This window comes from Phalacrocorax carbo, assembly GCF_963921805.1.
Source record: "Phalacrocorax carbo chromosome W unlocalized genomic scaffold, bPhaCar2.1 SUPER_W_unloc_5, whole genome shotgun sequence".
Lineage (NCBI taxonomy): Eukaryota > Metazoa > Chordata > Aves > Suliformes > Phalacrocoracidae > Phalacrocorax > Phalacrocorax carbo.
This window is the reverse complement of record NW_026990256.1, coordinates 1,131,015-1,148,071: the sequence shown is the minus strand read 5'-3', so window position 1 is coordinate 1,148,071 and position 17,057 is coordinate 1,131,015. Positions and strand designations below refer to the sequence as shown.

Below are 17,057 nucleotides of genomic sequence, written 5' to 3'. Positions count from 1 at the left end.
CCCTCCTACTTGTAAGTAGACATCCTGCTACGAATGACTCAAGCATGTTTGCACGTTTCTGTCCTCTGCAAATCAGAGGTGAATGAACTTTCACGAGAGAATTATTTCTAAGGCGGCAGTATAAAGAACATTTGAGCTACAAAGCCACCTCATGAGTGACCCGTGTTTGCTTTCATCACGATAACATAATTAAAATCAATAGCAACTCCCCTCTGCTACAGCATTTATTTCAGAAGTGCTTAATAAAAGGCTCGATGCAACCTAGAGTCGAACTTGTTTAAAAATTGCATTTTACTGCGGAGGATCTCTGCAGTAAGTATGCTGCATATTTAAAACAAAAACAAAACACTGTGGCGTATTAAAAGGCATGGACTCCGACTGTGGTGAATCGAAGACAACTTTATTAAAGCTAAGCAAGCTTTTACTCCCTCTAGCTGGCTGAGGCAACAGCCTGTAGTTGAGCTTCAGTACCTTTCCATTGTTATACAGAAATAGCTTACACATGATAAGTAACTTCTTTATCTGCAAGATCAGGGTTTAATTGCTAACAGACACCTGGGTACAAAACCACAACATTCTATGCATTCCTTCTTGTGTTTTACTGCTTTATCTCTTCCTCCCACGGCTTTCTTCCAACAAGCATAATTGTGTCTTTTTCCCAGGGTCGTTCTTGGTTTGCTGAAGTAGCTAAGCTTGCTCCAGAGATATCCACAAAACACTACACCAAAAAACCCGACCCAAATTATGTAATCAGTTTTAACATTTTCCTGTACTAGGGATTAAGTCATCGCCACCACCCGACGTGTGCAACCAATCTGCTGAGAGGAGTACTCCCTTCTTTCTACCCAGGCCCGGTCCCAAACAGGATTGAACCGCTTCTAACAAAGGGTGGAAACTTCAGAAAAAGCTTAGAGTCCCTTATACTTTCACAATGTAACTATGCGAACAATAGATTAGCAAACTCCAGACCTACAATCCTACTCACAATATAATACCCCATTATTACAAAATAAGAGAACTTGCAGGGCACTTTCTATTTCTATAGGGGCTTAGCAGACCAGGTTCCAGAACTCCCCAACTCAGAAGCAATACTCCAATCGTACAACCATAAACTCTTATTTGGCCTTTCAGACAGATTTTTACATTTGGGTCCCCCATAGAAAAGCTGAATAAAAGAAATGAAAGTAATTTACAAGTATACTAGTTTACAACAAAGGAAGAGATGGAAAATTGAAGGTGGGGTGGTGATAGCCACAGGGAATCTTTTATCTGCCAACAATGAACCAACCTTAAAAATCACCACATATCAGTCTGAAAGTCAGACCTGTATCTATTATGTGTCAAAAAGTCTAGTGTTATGTTTTAATTACACTTATGATTCGATAGGATGCTACCAAGAAAGTAATTTACTGCATATCTGGTTTTGACTTAACAGTTATTTTCCCCATAGAGAAACAAATCCTGCTAATATCACTAAAAAAAAAAACCGACATTGCAGATCAAAAAAACCCCAAACTGTATGCAGGTATTTTAAGAAAGTCCTGTTTGCAGGTACTTCGAAAATGCACCTCGACACGGTTTTAATGTAAATGTTCAACTAATCAAAAATAAAACCTAAGAACGTAACCGGCATTTCCTCATCTTTAGAAACAGCAAAGTCTATGAGACTGCATATTAAAAAGGGATAAACCAAGACGATGCAAAGATACGTCTTTTTCCGGGAAGATGTCTGCATGCAGTGAATGAATAAGTGAAAAGCTTACCTCTTTCGTGCCCGAGTAGAACGTCCTTATGGTTAAAATACTCTACTTCTTCAGTGTAATTTTGTGTATAGGCAGTGTTGGATCCAGCATTTCTAGATTCAGTCCAACGTACTTTTGCATGTCCTCTTGCAAGAATTTTAAGAGATTTCACTCTAACTTCCCCAGTAACTTCTAAATTGACCCTTCCTGAGACTGTGTCCCCACTAGAATAGACGGGGATATTGCTGTCATTGAGACAGTCAAAGCTTATTGTCAAACTCTTCACCTTCCCCAGCACCATATTTTATAACAAAGTGTATAAAAATATACTGCAAGGAAAAAAAAAAGTCAAGGTCTCATACAAAATGCAATCTTCACTTTACACTTAACAACGCCTCTGCCACGCGAAGAGCCCGCCAACAAGATCAGCAAGTCTCCTACAAACACCTAATCGGAACAACTGGGGGTAGGAACAACCACCCAGCGCTGCGGCCTCCTTACAAAGGGAGCTGTCTGCACGTTGCCAGCTCACTTTAAGAACAGCTTTGTGAAAAACAACCCCACCGCGCATGCGCGAGTCGAGTCGTGGCAGCGGTTTCCTCCGTCGCTTGCGTGTATCTTCTTTTGTTATAGCTTCAGTCTCGCGCAGAGATCCGGAGTACTCCCTGGTGGAGCTAGGATTCCGCTGCAAGCCCGCAGTGCGATGTTAAGATAGGTACTGGACAACTGAGAGAAAAACGTCTGCGGCGGGGGGTGTGAGGGCTCCTTGTCCGGAGGGCTTCGACGTCTCGTCTCGTCTCGTCTCGTCTCGTCTCGTCTCGTCTCGTCTCGTCTCACTTCCTGACACGGCCTGGGGGCCCTGGCTGGCTGGCCGGAGGCGTCTCAGAAGGAGCTGGCAGCTGAAATTGGGCAGTGGGTGGTGAGCGCCGGGTCCTGGAGTCTGGCTGCGGCCGGCACGGATTCTCCCCCTCAGCCACGGGTTGCCTGGTTAACAGCAAAAATAGCAACGATTCTGTCACGGAAATGCTCGCCATGTCACTCAGTTACAGATCTCGCCCAAAACTTTTGTTCGCGGAGCGGCTAGCCCTGAGTAGGCTGTAGGCAGGAAGACGGGCCGAGGACGACAGGTAAGCGGGGCACGGCCGCCTTTGCCGGCCTGGCCCTTCCCCCTCTTGCCCCGCCCTCAGCAGCACCTGCCGTATTCACTGAGGGGTAAGGGTACAAAAGCGAGGCATTATGCAAAAGTAAACATTTAAGCCTCTATCTAGGTGAAATTTCCTATGTTAATCCTTCTAAATATAATTGTTCTACGGTATCTTAGTTTGGGGTCTGGTTCGTTTGCTGCTGTTTGGTTTTGGTGGTGGTTTTTGTTTGTTTTGGGTTTTGTTTGGTGTGCTGGTTGTTTGGTTGGTTGGTTTTGATGGTGTTTTTCCCCCCCCAGTGGTGCCATTGCCATTTCTTCCATTCATGGAGTTCAGACAAGAGGGTCACAATTCCTGTCCTTCCAGTTCTGGGTTTGTTATCACCATGTACCTCTGTCAGCGTGGATCTGCACAGAATTTAAAGTACACAGCAGTTACCTTCTGCAGGTCCTCGAAGATCTGCGAAGTTTAAAGACCCAAATCTTGCTAACCAAGTGGATATTCATATGGATTTTTTTATATACGTGTTGATAAAGAAGGGGACCTTCTTACATAATTTGGATATGGCATTATAGTGTTTTGGTTTTCTTTTTTTTAGTACAGATACTGTATTTTATATACTTGCTAGGTTTGCCCATTCCAGGCTTGTTGGAGATGGATAAAACATTTTGGTTTGCTGGTGTAACACCCCCACCCCCGCATTATATGTGATCTACAGACAATATAGCCCTAACTTGCCTTCCTCTCTCAGTAGAATTGCTGTCTCTTGCCAAGCCATATTTGGACACACAACTTCAGAATAACATGGCTGGTGCCATGATTTGGGATGTGTTCTAAGCATTTCAGGCTATTAGTGATATCCTGAAGAAAATGTAATTTTCTGCTAAGCCATAACAATCAACGATGAGAGCTTGGCAAAACAGAATTTGACTGCCAGAGATGGGAACTGAGAGATAAGGAAGCGCTTGTTTTATGGCTGTATCCTTGAGGAGAGCTGAGAGACTGATAAAAGCACACATCCTGCCTCAGAAGACACTGACAATGAGGTGATAAAGTGTATAGTCAAGTAGAACAACTAATTGGGATGTTGATAAGAACTAAAACAAAGTGCCTTTTTTGTGAATTATCCTCCTTACAATACTAAAAATCATGGCCCCCAATAAGCCCCTTACTCTCTGAGCATACGTGGTAAATTAAAAGGGTGCTGTACCTTTAAGTTGAAGCGAGAAATTAACCAATTATTAGCTGAGGGGTGTGAGTATTAGCTGTGACTGACACATTTAACTGTATGAACGCCTTGTAGTTTCTCAGTGTGGTGTGCTAGCTTTGTGGAGTTACCACCTGGCACCAATCTTTGTGCAGAAATGACTTGAATAAAATACCTCTGCTCTCTGTGTAGTTTGGTGTTTTGCACACTGGGCGAACGAAACTGCTTTTTGGGATAACGTTAGGAAGATCAATTCATTTGTGAGCTAACTTGTAGTATATTAGATTTGAGCAATATGCAGACTGTTGGAACCCTGGTTGTATGTCATGCTGGGCAGCAGACAGCTCTTTCCAGTTTCTGGATTATAGTCTGGTGGAAAATGGAGTGAATGGTAGCTCTAATTCTCATACATATTGGATATGTTGAGAACAGCACTGATAGAAATCTAAGTTTCACTGCAACAGTGGCACAGCAGCAATTCAGAGCAGTTTCTGGGGCTGCCGGTGTAGTTCAGACTTCTTGGATATTTTTCTAAAAACACAGAACCGAGTCCACTGAAATTTCTGGGAAATTTGGATTTCTACGCAATGCAAAAATCCACAATCTTTGACGCTCCCTAATTTGCATATATTAATATGTTGCTGTTCTGAGTTAATTAAAAGCTATCCTGAGTGATCAGATGTGCTGATTTACGTGAAAGTGACACAGTTTTGTGACTAGTTAGTAGTATAGGGACAACTTTTATCCAAGATAAGAAGTAATGGCTGCCTCCCACCCTGCAACCATGTGTACCATTTGCCCTGGAGGTCGCACCCCCTCTTCTGGTCACGTGGTCTGTTGCCACTGGGTGGCAGGACCAGTTGGCCCTTCCAGTTTACCCATAAGTACATCAGACCAGGAAGTCCCTTCCCCCTACATACACAGGGGGACACTTCTTTTTTTTTTTTTTCAGATGCCATTTTATGGCAGGGAGCTGCCATTTTGTTAAACCTAAAAACCCATAAAACCCATGTGTTTTCATGCTGCTCTGTGATTGGCTGATGGCCATTTCTTGATATTGCCATACCCACATGTTCTCAGGCAGCCCTGTGATTGGCTGATGTTGTGGTTTAGCCCCAGTCAGCAATTAAGCACCACGCAGCTGCTCACTCACCCCACCCACCCCCCCCAGCGGGATGGGAGAGAGAATCAGAAGAGTAAAAGTGAGAAAACTCGTGGGTTGAGATAAAGACAGTTTAATAGGTAAAGCAAAACAGTAATAGTAATAATAACAATATAATGAAAAGGAAAAGCAAAAGCTGCACGCGTAAGCAAAGCAAAGCAAAACAAGGAATTCATTCACTGCTTCGCATGGGCAGGCAGGTGTTCAGCCATCTCCAGGAGAGCAGGGCTCCATCATGTGTAAGGGTTACTTGGGAAGACAAATGCCATAACTCTGAAGATTATCTCCTTCCTTCTACTTCCCCCAGCTTTATATACTGAGCATGATGTCATATGGTATGGAATATCCCTTTGGTCAGTTTGGGTCAGCTGTCCCGGCTGTGTCCCCTCCCAGCTTCTTGTGCACCCAGCAGAGCATGAGGAGCTGAAAAAGTCCTTGACCAGTGTAAGCGCTACTTAGCAACAACTAAAACATCTCCCATTATCAACACTGTTTTTAGCACAAATCCAAAACGTAGCCCCATACTAGCTACTATGAAGAAAATTAACTCTATCCCAGCTGAAACCAGGACAACCAACCAGTACACATGGGCAATGATGCTGTCAAAAGTGATGTCCTCCCTGCCTGTAGTGAAAGGAGGCTTCCTTTTCTGACATGCTTCTGTAAACAGAAAGGGGTGGCTGGCCTTGCCAGCTGTGCTGGTTTTGGCTGGGATAGAATTAATTTTCTTCACTGTAGCTGGCATAGTGTGTTTTGGATTTGGTATGAGAATAGTGTTGATGGCACACTGATGTTTTAGTTGTTCTTAAGTGTCCCTAAACAGTGCTTAAACTAGTCAAGGACTTTTCCAGCTTCCCATGCTCTGCTAGAGGCACAAGAAGCCAGGAGGGGAGGGGGCACAGGCAAGGCAGCTGACCCAAACTGCTCTTATTCCATATCATTGACATCATGCTCAGGTCCCATACTATTCAGTACAAATTCAATAATCCCTATCCATCTTATCATCCTTTAACAATATATATATATATATATATATACAGATTTTCATTTATCATTCCACTAGTTTATGGAACACCCCTGTAGAATGCCTGTGAAATGTCCATTGAGTTCATTTAGTCCATGACTTTGGATTTCATCTCTTGTAAGGGTCCTTCAGAGAGGCAGTGTGCATGGGGTCAGATTGTTGCATGTCAGTCCTTGTTCCATCACCGCTGCACTGGTAGTTCGTGTTCTCTCACTGCTGCACTTTGCTCGGTTCCATTGAAAGTTCATTTGCTATTATTATTAACTGGGAGATTCCCACCATGATAACATTCCATTGATGCAACCATAGTAGTGATGACATACAACATCATATAGCAATTGACAGCATATTATTCAGTTCATTGGCTGTTTTCACCCAAAATTAAATCCCCCTGAGGTACACACCGGACTCCTCCATCCTCCCACATCACCCACCAAGTGCACCCAGGTCCTCGAGCAAACGCAATCCCACGAGTGGGTTTGCCTCTGCTGGAAGCAGGAATAACCCAGACTGTCTTGCCCAGCATATTTTTTATGTGCACTACAGGGACTCTATCCCCTTCCACAGTACGTAAGGATTCTGATTGGGCAGGGCCAGCTCGCCTGGCAGATCCCCTTGTGTTGACTAACCAGGTGGCTTTTGCTAAATGTGTATCCCAGTGTTTAAATGATCCACCCCCCCATTGCTCTCAGTGTCATCTTTAATAGTCCATTGTATCTTTCGATTTTCCCAGAGGCTGGTGCGTGATAGGGGATGTGATACACCCACTCAATGCCATGCTCTTTGGCCCAGGTGTCTATGAGGTTATTTCGGAAATGAGTCCCATTGTCTGACTCAATTCTCTCTGGGGTGCCATGTCGCCACAGCACTTGTTTTTCGAGACCCAGGATAGTGTTCCGGGCAGTGGCGTGGGGGACCGGATATGTTTCCAGCCAGCCGGTGGTTGCTTCTACCATGGTGAGAACATGGCGCTTGCCTTGGCGGGTCTGTGGGAGTGTGATATAGTCAATTTGCCAGGCCTCCCCATATTTATACTTCAGCCATCGTCCCCCATACCACAGAGGCTTTACCCGCTTCGCTTGCTTGATTGCAGCACATGTTTCACATTCGTGGATAACCTGCGCAATAACGTCCATGGTCAAGTCCACCCCTCGATCACGAGCCCACCTGTATGTTGCATCTCTCCCTTGATGGCCTGAGGTGTCATGGGCCCACCGAGCTAGAAATAGTTCACCCTTATGTTGCCAGTCCAGATCCACCTCAGCCACTTCAATCTTGGCAGCCTGATCTACCTGCTGGTTGTTTCGATGCTCTTCAGTGGCCCGACTCTTGGGGACATGAGCATCCACATGACGTACCTTTACAACCAGGTTCTCTACCCGGGCAGCAATATCTTGCGACAGTGCGGCAGCCCAGATGGGTTTGCCTCTGCGCTGCCAATTGCTTTGCTTCCACTGCTGTAGCCAGCCCCACAGGGCATTTGCCACCATCCAGGAATCAGTATAGAGATAGAGCACTGGCCACTTTTCCCGTTCAGCGATGTCTAAGGCCAGCTGGATGGCCTTTACTTCTGCAAACTGGCTCGATTCACCTTCTCCTTCAGCAGTTTCTGCTACTTGTCGTGTAGGACTCCATACAGCAGCCTTCCATCTCCGGTGCTTTCCCACAAGGCGACAGGACCCATCAGTGAACAGGGCATATTGCTTCTCATCTTCTGGCAGTGTGTTATACAGTGGGGCTTCTTCTGCACGTGTCACCTCCTCCTCTGGTGATATTCCAAAGTCTTTGCCTTCTGGCCAGTCCATGATCACTTCCAAGATTCCTGGGCGACTGGGGTTTCCTACTCGAGCCCACTGGGTGATCAGTGCAACCCATTTACTCCACGTAGCATCAGTTGCATGGTGTGTGGAGGGGACGTTCCCTCTGAACATCCAGCCCAGCACTGGCAGTCGGGGTGCCAGGAGCAACTGTGCCTCAGTACCAACCACTTCTGAAGCAGCTCGAACCCCTTCATATGCTGCCGATATCTCTTTTTCAGTTGGAGTATAGCGGGCTTCGGACCCTCTGTATCCCCGACTCCAAAACCCTAGGGGTCGACCCCGGGTCTCCCCTGGTGCTTTCTGCCAGAGGCTCCAGGTGGGGCCATTCTCCCCGGCTGCGGTGTAGAGCACATTTTTTACATCTTGTCCTGCCCAGACTGGCCCAAGAGCTACTGCATGGACTATTTCTCGTTTAATCTGTTCAAAGGCTTGTTGTTGTTCAGGGCCCCATTTGAAATCATTCTTTTTCCGGGTCACTTGATAGAGAGGGCTTACAATCAGACTGTATTTTGGAATATGCATTCTCCAAAAACCCACAATGCCCAAGAAAGCTTGTGTTTCCTTTTTGCTGGTTGGTGGAGACATGGCTGTTATTTTGTTGATCACATCCATGGGGATCTGACGACGACCATCTTGCCATTTTATTCCCAAGAACTGGATTTCTCGTGCAGGTCCCTTAACTTTACTTTGTTTTATGGCGAAACCAGCTTTCAGGAGGATTTGAACTATTTCCTTCCCTTTCTCAAAAACTTCTTCTGCTGTATTGCCCCACACAATGATGTCATCAATGTATTGTAGGTGTTCGGGAGCTCCACCTTGTTCCAAAGCATTATGGATCAGCCCATGGCAAATGGTGGGACTGTGTTTCCACCCCTGGGGCAGTCGATTCCAGGTGTACTGGACCCCCCTCCAAGTAAAAGCAAACTGTGGCCTGCACTCTGCTGCCAGAGGGATTGAGAAGAATGCATTAGCAATATCAATTGTGGCATACCACTTGGCTGCCTTGGACTCCAGTTCATATTGAAGTTCTAGCATGTCTGGCACAGCAGCACTCAACGGTGGAGTGACTTCGTTCAGGCCACGGTAGTCTACTGTTAGCCTCCACTCTCCATTAGACTTCCGCACTGGCCATATGGGACTGTTAAAGGGTGAGTGGGTTTTACTGATGACTCCTTGGCTCTCCAGTCGACGAATGAGCCCGTGGATGGGGATCAGAGAGTCTCTGTTGGTGCGATATTGCCGCTGGTGCACTGTTGTGGTGGCGATCGGCACCTGTTGTTCTTTGACCTTCAGCAACCCCACAACAGAAGGGTCCGTCGAGAGACCAGGCAAGGTAGACAGCTGTTTAATTTCCTCCGTCTCCAAGGCGGCTACACCAAAAGCCCACTTGTAACCTTTTGGGTCCTTGAAATACCCTCTCCTGAGATAGTCTATGCCAAGGATGCACGGAGCCTCTGGGCCAGTCACAATAGGGTGCTTTTGCCACTCGTTCCCAGTGAGGCTCACTTCGGCCTCCAATACAGTTAGCTCTTGGGATCCCCCTGTCACTCCAGCAATGCTGATGGGTTCTGCCCCTATATAGTTTGATGGCATTAAGGTGCACTGTGCGCCGGTGTCCACTAAAGCTCTATATTCCTGTGGGTCAGACGTGCCAGGCCATCGGATCCACACAGTCCAGTAAACCCGGTTATCCCTTTCCTCCACCTGGCTGGAGGCAGGGCCCCCCTAGTCCTGATCATAGTATTCATCACTCACTTCCGGTAGATATGAATCACGGGTGTCTCTGTTAAGGTCAGTCAGGCCATCAGCACTTCTGCTCCTCTGTCTGGAGAATTGCTTACGGGAAACTGGGGCAGCAGCTCTCCTGGAGAAACTCCCCTGAGTAATTGTTCTCCCTTGCAGCTCACGTACCCATGCCTCTAAGGCTGAGGTAGGTTTTCCATCCCACTTCTTCATGTCCTCTCCGTGATCACGCAGGTAAAACCATAGGGTTCCCCGTCGTGTGTATCCCTTCTCTTGAGCCAAGGGACGATTACTCCTAATGGCTGAGATACTGGTCCGTACTGGTGGGGAGTAGGACATATCTTCTTTGAGTTGCTGGAACTCTCGGGACAGTTTCTCAACAGCAGAGACGAGCGAGGAAGAGAGATTCGCTTCATATTCCCGGAGTCTATCAATCAACTCAGCCACCGTTGGTGTCTCGTCATCTTTCCAGGACATCACTGCCAATGAGTTTGCATACGAGGATGGTGCGCTCCGTACAAACTTCCGCCACATGGGTCTTGTGCACTCAGCTTCATCTGGGTCTTTGGAGGACCGTTGATCGTCCAGGTCACCATAAACCACCTCAAGCACGGCTAATTCCCTTAGATGCTGAATGCCTTTCTCCATGGTCGTCCATTTTCCTAGGCGAAATACAATATCTTCTTTGAAGGGATACCTCTCTCTCACTGCGACCAGGAGCCGCCTCCAGAGGCTGAGGGCTTGTGTTCCTTTTCCAATTGCTTTATCAATGCCCCCTTCCCTAGAGAGGGATCCCAGTTGTTTGGCTTCCTTCCCCTCTAATTCCAAACTACTGGCCCCATTATCCCAGCATCGGAGCAGCCAGGTGATAACGTGCTCACCTGAATGACGCCCGAAATCTTTCCGTATATCCCGCAACTCACTCAAGGATAGGGATCGGGTAGTTTCCGTTTCTTGTAGACATGGTTCCTCCTCTTCCTCCTCCTCTTCTCGTGATGGCCCTGGTTCATCGTAATCTCTTTCTAAACGAGTTGACTTTCTCTTCCATGATTTCTTCTTGCGTATAGGGGCGACTGATACTGGCACAGGTTGGTCCTCTGGTTCAGCTGCAACGCTTGGCACTGGGGTTTGAGTAGCTGCAGTGCCTGTCGTGGGGGTTTGAGTGGCCGCCGTGCTCATCACCGGGGTTGGAGCAGCTGCAGTATCTGTCGCGGCGGGTTGGGTGGCCGCAGTGCTTGTCACTGGGATTGGAGTAGCTGCAGTCTCTGTCGCGGCCGGTTGGGTGGCCGCAGTGCTTGTCGCTGGGGTTGGAGTAGCTGCAGTCTCTGTCGCGGCGGGTTGGGTGGCCACAGTGCTTGTCGCTGGGGTTGGAGTAGCTGCAGTGTCTGTCGTGGGGGTTTGGGTGGCCGCAGTGCTTGTCACGGGGGTCGGAGTAGTTCCCTTCTCTTTCCCTTGGGGGTACTGAATGGTGTTAAAAAGGGCTCGATAGGCATAAGCCAGACCCCAGCACATGGCAGTGATCTGTATCTCTCTGGAATTGCCAGGGTGACAACATACTTCCTCCAAATGTTCTACTAATTTTTCAGGATTCTGCACTTGTTCAGGGGTGAAGTCCCACACCACAGGGGGTGCCCACCGTCTTAGGCATTTGCCCATACTTTCCCACATACACTGCCACGCATAGCTATCAAGCCTTGGGACAGATCTCTGGATTATATTCTTAACTTGCTTACTAACCTTAGACAGATCTGATACCACCTGCCAAAGCAATATCAACAGATGTATCTTAACTACACAAGGATGTTCAAGATACTGAAAAGTTGTTGTAATGAGGGAGGAGACATTACATAAGATAGTAGCTACGGTGCCATTCTGTATTTCCTCCATAAAAAACTCCTCAGAGGAGGAGGTATAATTGCTAATTGCCTCCATGAGGTGGTAGCTGTAGTACAGTAACGGCTTCCATGCAAAACCTAAATAACTGATAACAGTCAAGGCCAGTGTTTTAATAACAAGTCTCCTAGGCAAAATGTCTCTAATCACTGCAGAGCACAGCCAACTGCCAAAACCAACAGCAAGTTTTAACATGTACTTTACAATCAGCATGGTAAAGACTGGACAAACTAATACTGCGAGCAGATTAATCAATGCTGTGACCAGCAACTGTTATTATCTCAAACCCTTCGTCGCCCCACGTTGGGCGCCAAAAATGGACTGTCGTGGTTCAGCCTCAGCTGGCAACTGAACACCACGCAGCCGCCCGCTCACCCCCCCCCACCCCTGTGGGATGGGGAAGAGAATCGGACGAGCAAAAGAACTTGTGGGTTGAGATAAGCACAGTTTAATAACTACAATAGAATTATGATGATAAATGATTATGATAATAATGACAATAATGTTAATATAATAAAAGGGAAAAGGAAGGAAAGCGAAAACAGGGAAAAAAAAAAAAAAACGCAGGAACACGAACGATACAACCGCTCACCACCCGCCGACCGACGCTGCCTGTCCCTGAGCCGCGACTGCGCCCTCCCTCCCCCGGCCAGCCCCTCCCGGGTAGCATACTGGGCATGACGTTACATGATATGGAATATCCCTTTGGTCAGTTTGAATCCGCTCCCTTAGCTGTGCCCCCTCCCCTCCCAGCTTATTGTGCACCCAGCAGAGCATGGGAGGCTAGACATGTCCTTGACTAGTATAAGCGCTGCCCAGCAACAGCCAAAACATCTGTGTGTTATCTCAACAGGTTTTTTTTCCATGCTAATTTCAAAGCACAGCACTATACCAGCTAGAGTGAAGAAAATTAACTCTATCCCAGCTGAAACCATGACAGGCAGGAAAAAAGCAGTTCTTAGCCTAAAATCCTCTGGAGTAGAAGTGTTTAAATGAAAAACCAGTTTACGCATACGATGCCTTTGTAGCACCTTCAAATACTTCTAAAAGGAACCAGGCTTTGCTGGGATGCATCTACTTGACTAGGGATGCAACCTGTAGCTTATCTCAGGGATTCTTAAATAGCACCATATATTTACTCTTCAGAGTGATGGTATGAATCTTTTTACCCTTGCAAGAAACATTCTAGACAATGTAGAGGATGCAAAGATTCCTGTGATGTACATACTTAGTCAAAGCTTTCTCAGTTTCAGCACTCTCACAAGCAGAGTTGATCAAACTATCAACCATAACTATATTTACTTTATTAGGGGAAAATCACAGAATCCCAGGTTGGAAGGGACCTCAGGGATCATCTAGTCCAACCTTTCTAGGAAGAGCACAGTCTAGACAAGATGGCCCAGCACCCTGTCCAGCCGAATCTTAAATGTGTCCCATGTGGCAGAGTCAACCACTTCCCTGGGGAGATTATTCCAATGCTTGACTGTCCTCACTGTGAAAAATTTTCCTCTCATGTCCAATCGGAATCTCCCCAAGAGCAACTTGTGTCCATTCCCCCTTGTCCTCTCCATGTGACTCCTTGTAAAAAGGGAGTCTCCATCTTCTTTGTAACTACCCCTTAAGTACTGGTACATGGTGATGAGATCTCCTCTGAGCCTCCTTTTCTCAAGGCTGAACAAACCCAGTTCTCCCAGCCTAGCCTCATATGGCAGGCTTCCCAATCCTTTGATCACCTTGGTGGCCCTTCTCTGGACCCCTTCCAGACTGTCTGCATCCTTTTTTTATAGCGGGCACCAGAACCGTACACAGTACTCCAGGTGTGGCCTGACAAGCACTGAGTAGAGTGGGATGATGACTTCTTTATCTCTGCTGGCGATGCCCTTTTTGATGGAACCCAGCATCCTGTTGGCCTTCTTGGCTGCAGCAGCACACTGTTCGCTCATGTTGAGCTTTCTGTCCACCGGGACCCCCAGGTCCCTTTCCACAAAGCTGCTCTCTAGCCAGGTGGATCCCAGTCTGTGCTGCACTCCTGGATTATGTTTTCCCAGGTGCACAACCTTACACTTCTCCTTGTTGAACTTCATAAGGTTCTTGCTGGCCCACTCTTCCAGCCTATCCAGATCTTCCCGCAGAGCAGCTCTCCCTTCTGGAGTGTCTACTTCCACACTCAACTTGGTGTCATCCGCAAATTCATCAGGCTACACTTGATGCCATTACCCAGATCAGTTGTAAAGATGTTGAATAACATTGGGCCCAATATTGATCCCTGAGGGACTCCACTTGTGACAGGTTGCCACTTGGAAAAAGAGCTATTTACCACCACCCTTTGGGTGCGGCCTGTCAGCCAGTTCCCCACCCACTGCACAGACCACTTGTCTAGGCCATAACGCGTTAATTTCTCCAGGAGGAGGCTGCAGGGGACTGTATCAAAGGCCTTGGAGAAGTCCAGGTAGACAATGTCCACCGCCTGCCCCATGTCAACCAGGCAAGTCACTTTGTCATAGAAGGCCACCAGGTTTGTCAAGCACGAACTGCCCTTAGTGAAGCCATGTTGGCTTTTCCCAATCATGTGCTTCAATTGACTTGTGATGGTCCTCAGGAGGATTCATTCCATAGCTTTCCCAGGGATTGAAGTAAGGCTGATGGGCCTATAGTTACCCGGATCCTCCCTCGAGCCCTTCTTGTAGATAGGGGTAACATTTGCCTTCCTCCAGTCCTCTGGGACATCTCCTGTTCTCCATGACTTCTCAAAGATTATGGAGAGAGCCCTTGCGATGATGTCAGCCAGCTCTCTCAACACCCTTGGGTGGATGGCATCAGGGCCCATTGATTTGTGGGGGTCAGGCTCCTGTAGTAATTCATATACTAACTCTTCCTTCACTGATGGTGAGTCGGTGTTTGGTTCAATTGGCAATTTTGTTCCCAAAGCCTGGGACGCAACAGTGTTGGTAAAGACAGAGGTGAAGAAGGTGTTGAGGACCTCTGCCTTTTCTGCATCATTGGTGACTGATTCTCCTTTTCTGTTTAACAGTGGGCCTATGTTTTCCTTCTTTTTCTCCTTATGGTTGACATGTCTGAAGAACCCTTTCTTGTTATTTTTTTATGTCTACAGCCAGTTTCAATTCAAATTGGGCTTTTGCTTTTCTGACTGCGTCTCTGCACTCTCTGGCTATGCCCTTGTAGTTCTCGGTGGATTATCCTCCACTTCTCCATCTCTGGTATGCTTCCCTGTAGGGGAATAGACAGGGATCGGCGACCGGAAGATTACGGGATGTGACGGAAAGATAGACTCCTCCCCATAGGAGTGGCAGGAACAGGAACCGCAAGAGCTATATAAGCGTGTGATGCAGCTAAATAGACGGACATTTTGTATCCATCATATTGATGTCTGTGCATCACTGTCCCCAGGGTGGGTAGAGCCCTGTGTCCCGGAGATATGCGGCCCAAGATAAGTTCTCCCGTAGAAGCGTACAGCTACACTTCCCTTTTGGATTTGAGCAGACCCAGGAGGTCATGGTTGAGTCATGGGGGCCTCTTGCTCCGCTTACTTCCCTTACCTTTGTAATAAATTATTATGGCTAATGCCTTCATGTAAGTCCTCCACAAATTTGATGAAAGGTTATTTACAGAGCAGTTCCTGACACAACGGTTGCCAGCAACTGCCCCACCATGCAGTATTCTCAGGCACAACAGACAGCAAGCAGTCAGCATTCTCCAAGAGTTCTGACAAAATAACTTTTCTGATAGTGTCTAGGCCCTACCAGAATAACAGAAAAGAGGTGCCTCCAGCACATGCCCATAATAAAAAACCGTAGGGGAGGCTTTTAAAATTTTTAGGTAGTACCCTTTTGTCATAGACCACTTTCTGCATCTTCCCAAGGGGCCTGGTTTCTCTTGCCCACTTCTGCTTGTTCCTGATGATAGAGCACAGATCTGTCATGATCTTTTTAGGGTCATCACTGTCTGGATTTATGCTGTAATCCAACACGAGATCCCTCAGGGCCTCAAAATTAATTTTTTCTCTGTTGCATTGAGAGTGATGCCTTTAACCTTTTAACAACACTTTCTTCCAGACTGCAAATAGCCTTAAGATTTGGGGCCAGACGATGCAAACTCAGCAATGTGCTCAGCTCGCAATAACTCGCTCATCAACTCTCCTAAATAGTCACCGAGCAAGGGGTTCCAGTCCCCAGGACGACTCGCAAATATTACAGTCTGTGTCATCATAAAGGCAACAGTCTTGCAGGGTATCTAAGAGATCATAAAGCTCTAGGCACTCATATGCCATGGTGAAGCAAGCTATAAAAATGTTAGTGTTGCACTCCAGGGTAACATGTCCTTTGATGTACTTCCATGAGACAGTGTCCACGTCCTCATCAATAAAGTTACAGGAGGACACATCGTAAGTCGGAAAAAAGAGATAACCATACAACTCGTCTGGTTCTCTTACAATGGTGGTTTTGGGTAGGTTGGATCTCTGTCCCAATTTTCCCTACAGAGAATTTAAAAACAGTTTCACAATTTGTCATTTGGCAGGGCTTTTCTTAATATGTTCAGGATGCAAAATTACATTTTCTTTCTGCCTCTAATCTTCAATGTATTTAGCTTTTCTATCATCCTCTGTGCACTAGGCTGGGTAGCCTGAAGCTTCCTGCTTCTCTGGCAGAGGTGGAATTTTATATAATCTGAGAAAAGACTGCTACCCCTCTATTAAAAATGCCAAGCCTCATAGATTTCACAAACCATCTAGCCTTTCTCCAGAGCCTTGTTGAGTTCTGGGGAACACCAGGTAGCCACAAAGGGCTTTTTCTTCTTCACTGTGGCTGCAGAGGGCCAGGCAGGTTTCAGCACAAGTGTGGCATAAGGGCAACAATAGCTTGCCATTTACTCTCATGGGAAGCACAGGGGAAAAGAGCCCCTGAAGCAGGTACACCTTTACTTTGACCATGCCAAAGTAGGATGTCAGTGTGTCAAAATTTTCAAAAATAACTTTGTAGTACCCAAAATGGTATTGTTTTGCTTTGCTGATGGAGAGAGGCTAGTAAAATCATAATGATGTATCTTTTCATCAGGGGCTTCTTTGTAATACAGACAAATGGCATTTGTCCTGCCACTGAAAGGTGCATCTCTGGGGACCAGCGGTGTGGGCAGTTTGGTCCTAGCTAAGAACTCTTCAAGCTCCCCATCTGATTTTGTCATAGCAACCCACTGCTGCTCCCATACAGATCCGATGTTAAAACCCACTCTCTTTAGGTGGTCCATCTTTTCTGGTGTTGCGTAATACAAATAACCAAAGGTGGCCCCTGCCAGAGGATTCCAGTCAT

The 17,057-nt window shown here is 46.7% G+C and overlaps 1 protein-coding gene across 5 annotated transcripts in view; it reads right to left on the bottom strand.

Moving 5' to 3' along the window:
• The window catches only part of LOC135310885 (arrestin domain-containing protein 3-like), a 58,697-nt gene extending 56,482 nt beyond the window's left edge, over positions 1 to 2,215 (bottom strand). For all 5 annotated transcript variants that reach the window (XR_010370843.1, XM_064439982.1, XM_064439980.1 and 2 more), the window contains exon 1: positions 1,764 to 2,215. Coding sequence is in view for 4 of the 5 variants with exons in the window: in XM_064439982.1 (XP_064296052.1) it covers positions 1,764 to 2,043 (280 nt within the window). In the remaining variant the exon portion in view is untranslated. The remainder of the gene's footprint in view (positions 1 to 1,763) is intronic.
• Between the last annotated feature and the right edge of the window lie 14,842 nt (positions 2,216 to 17,057).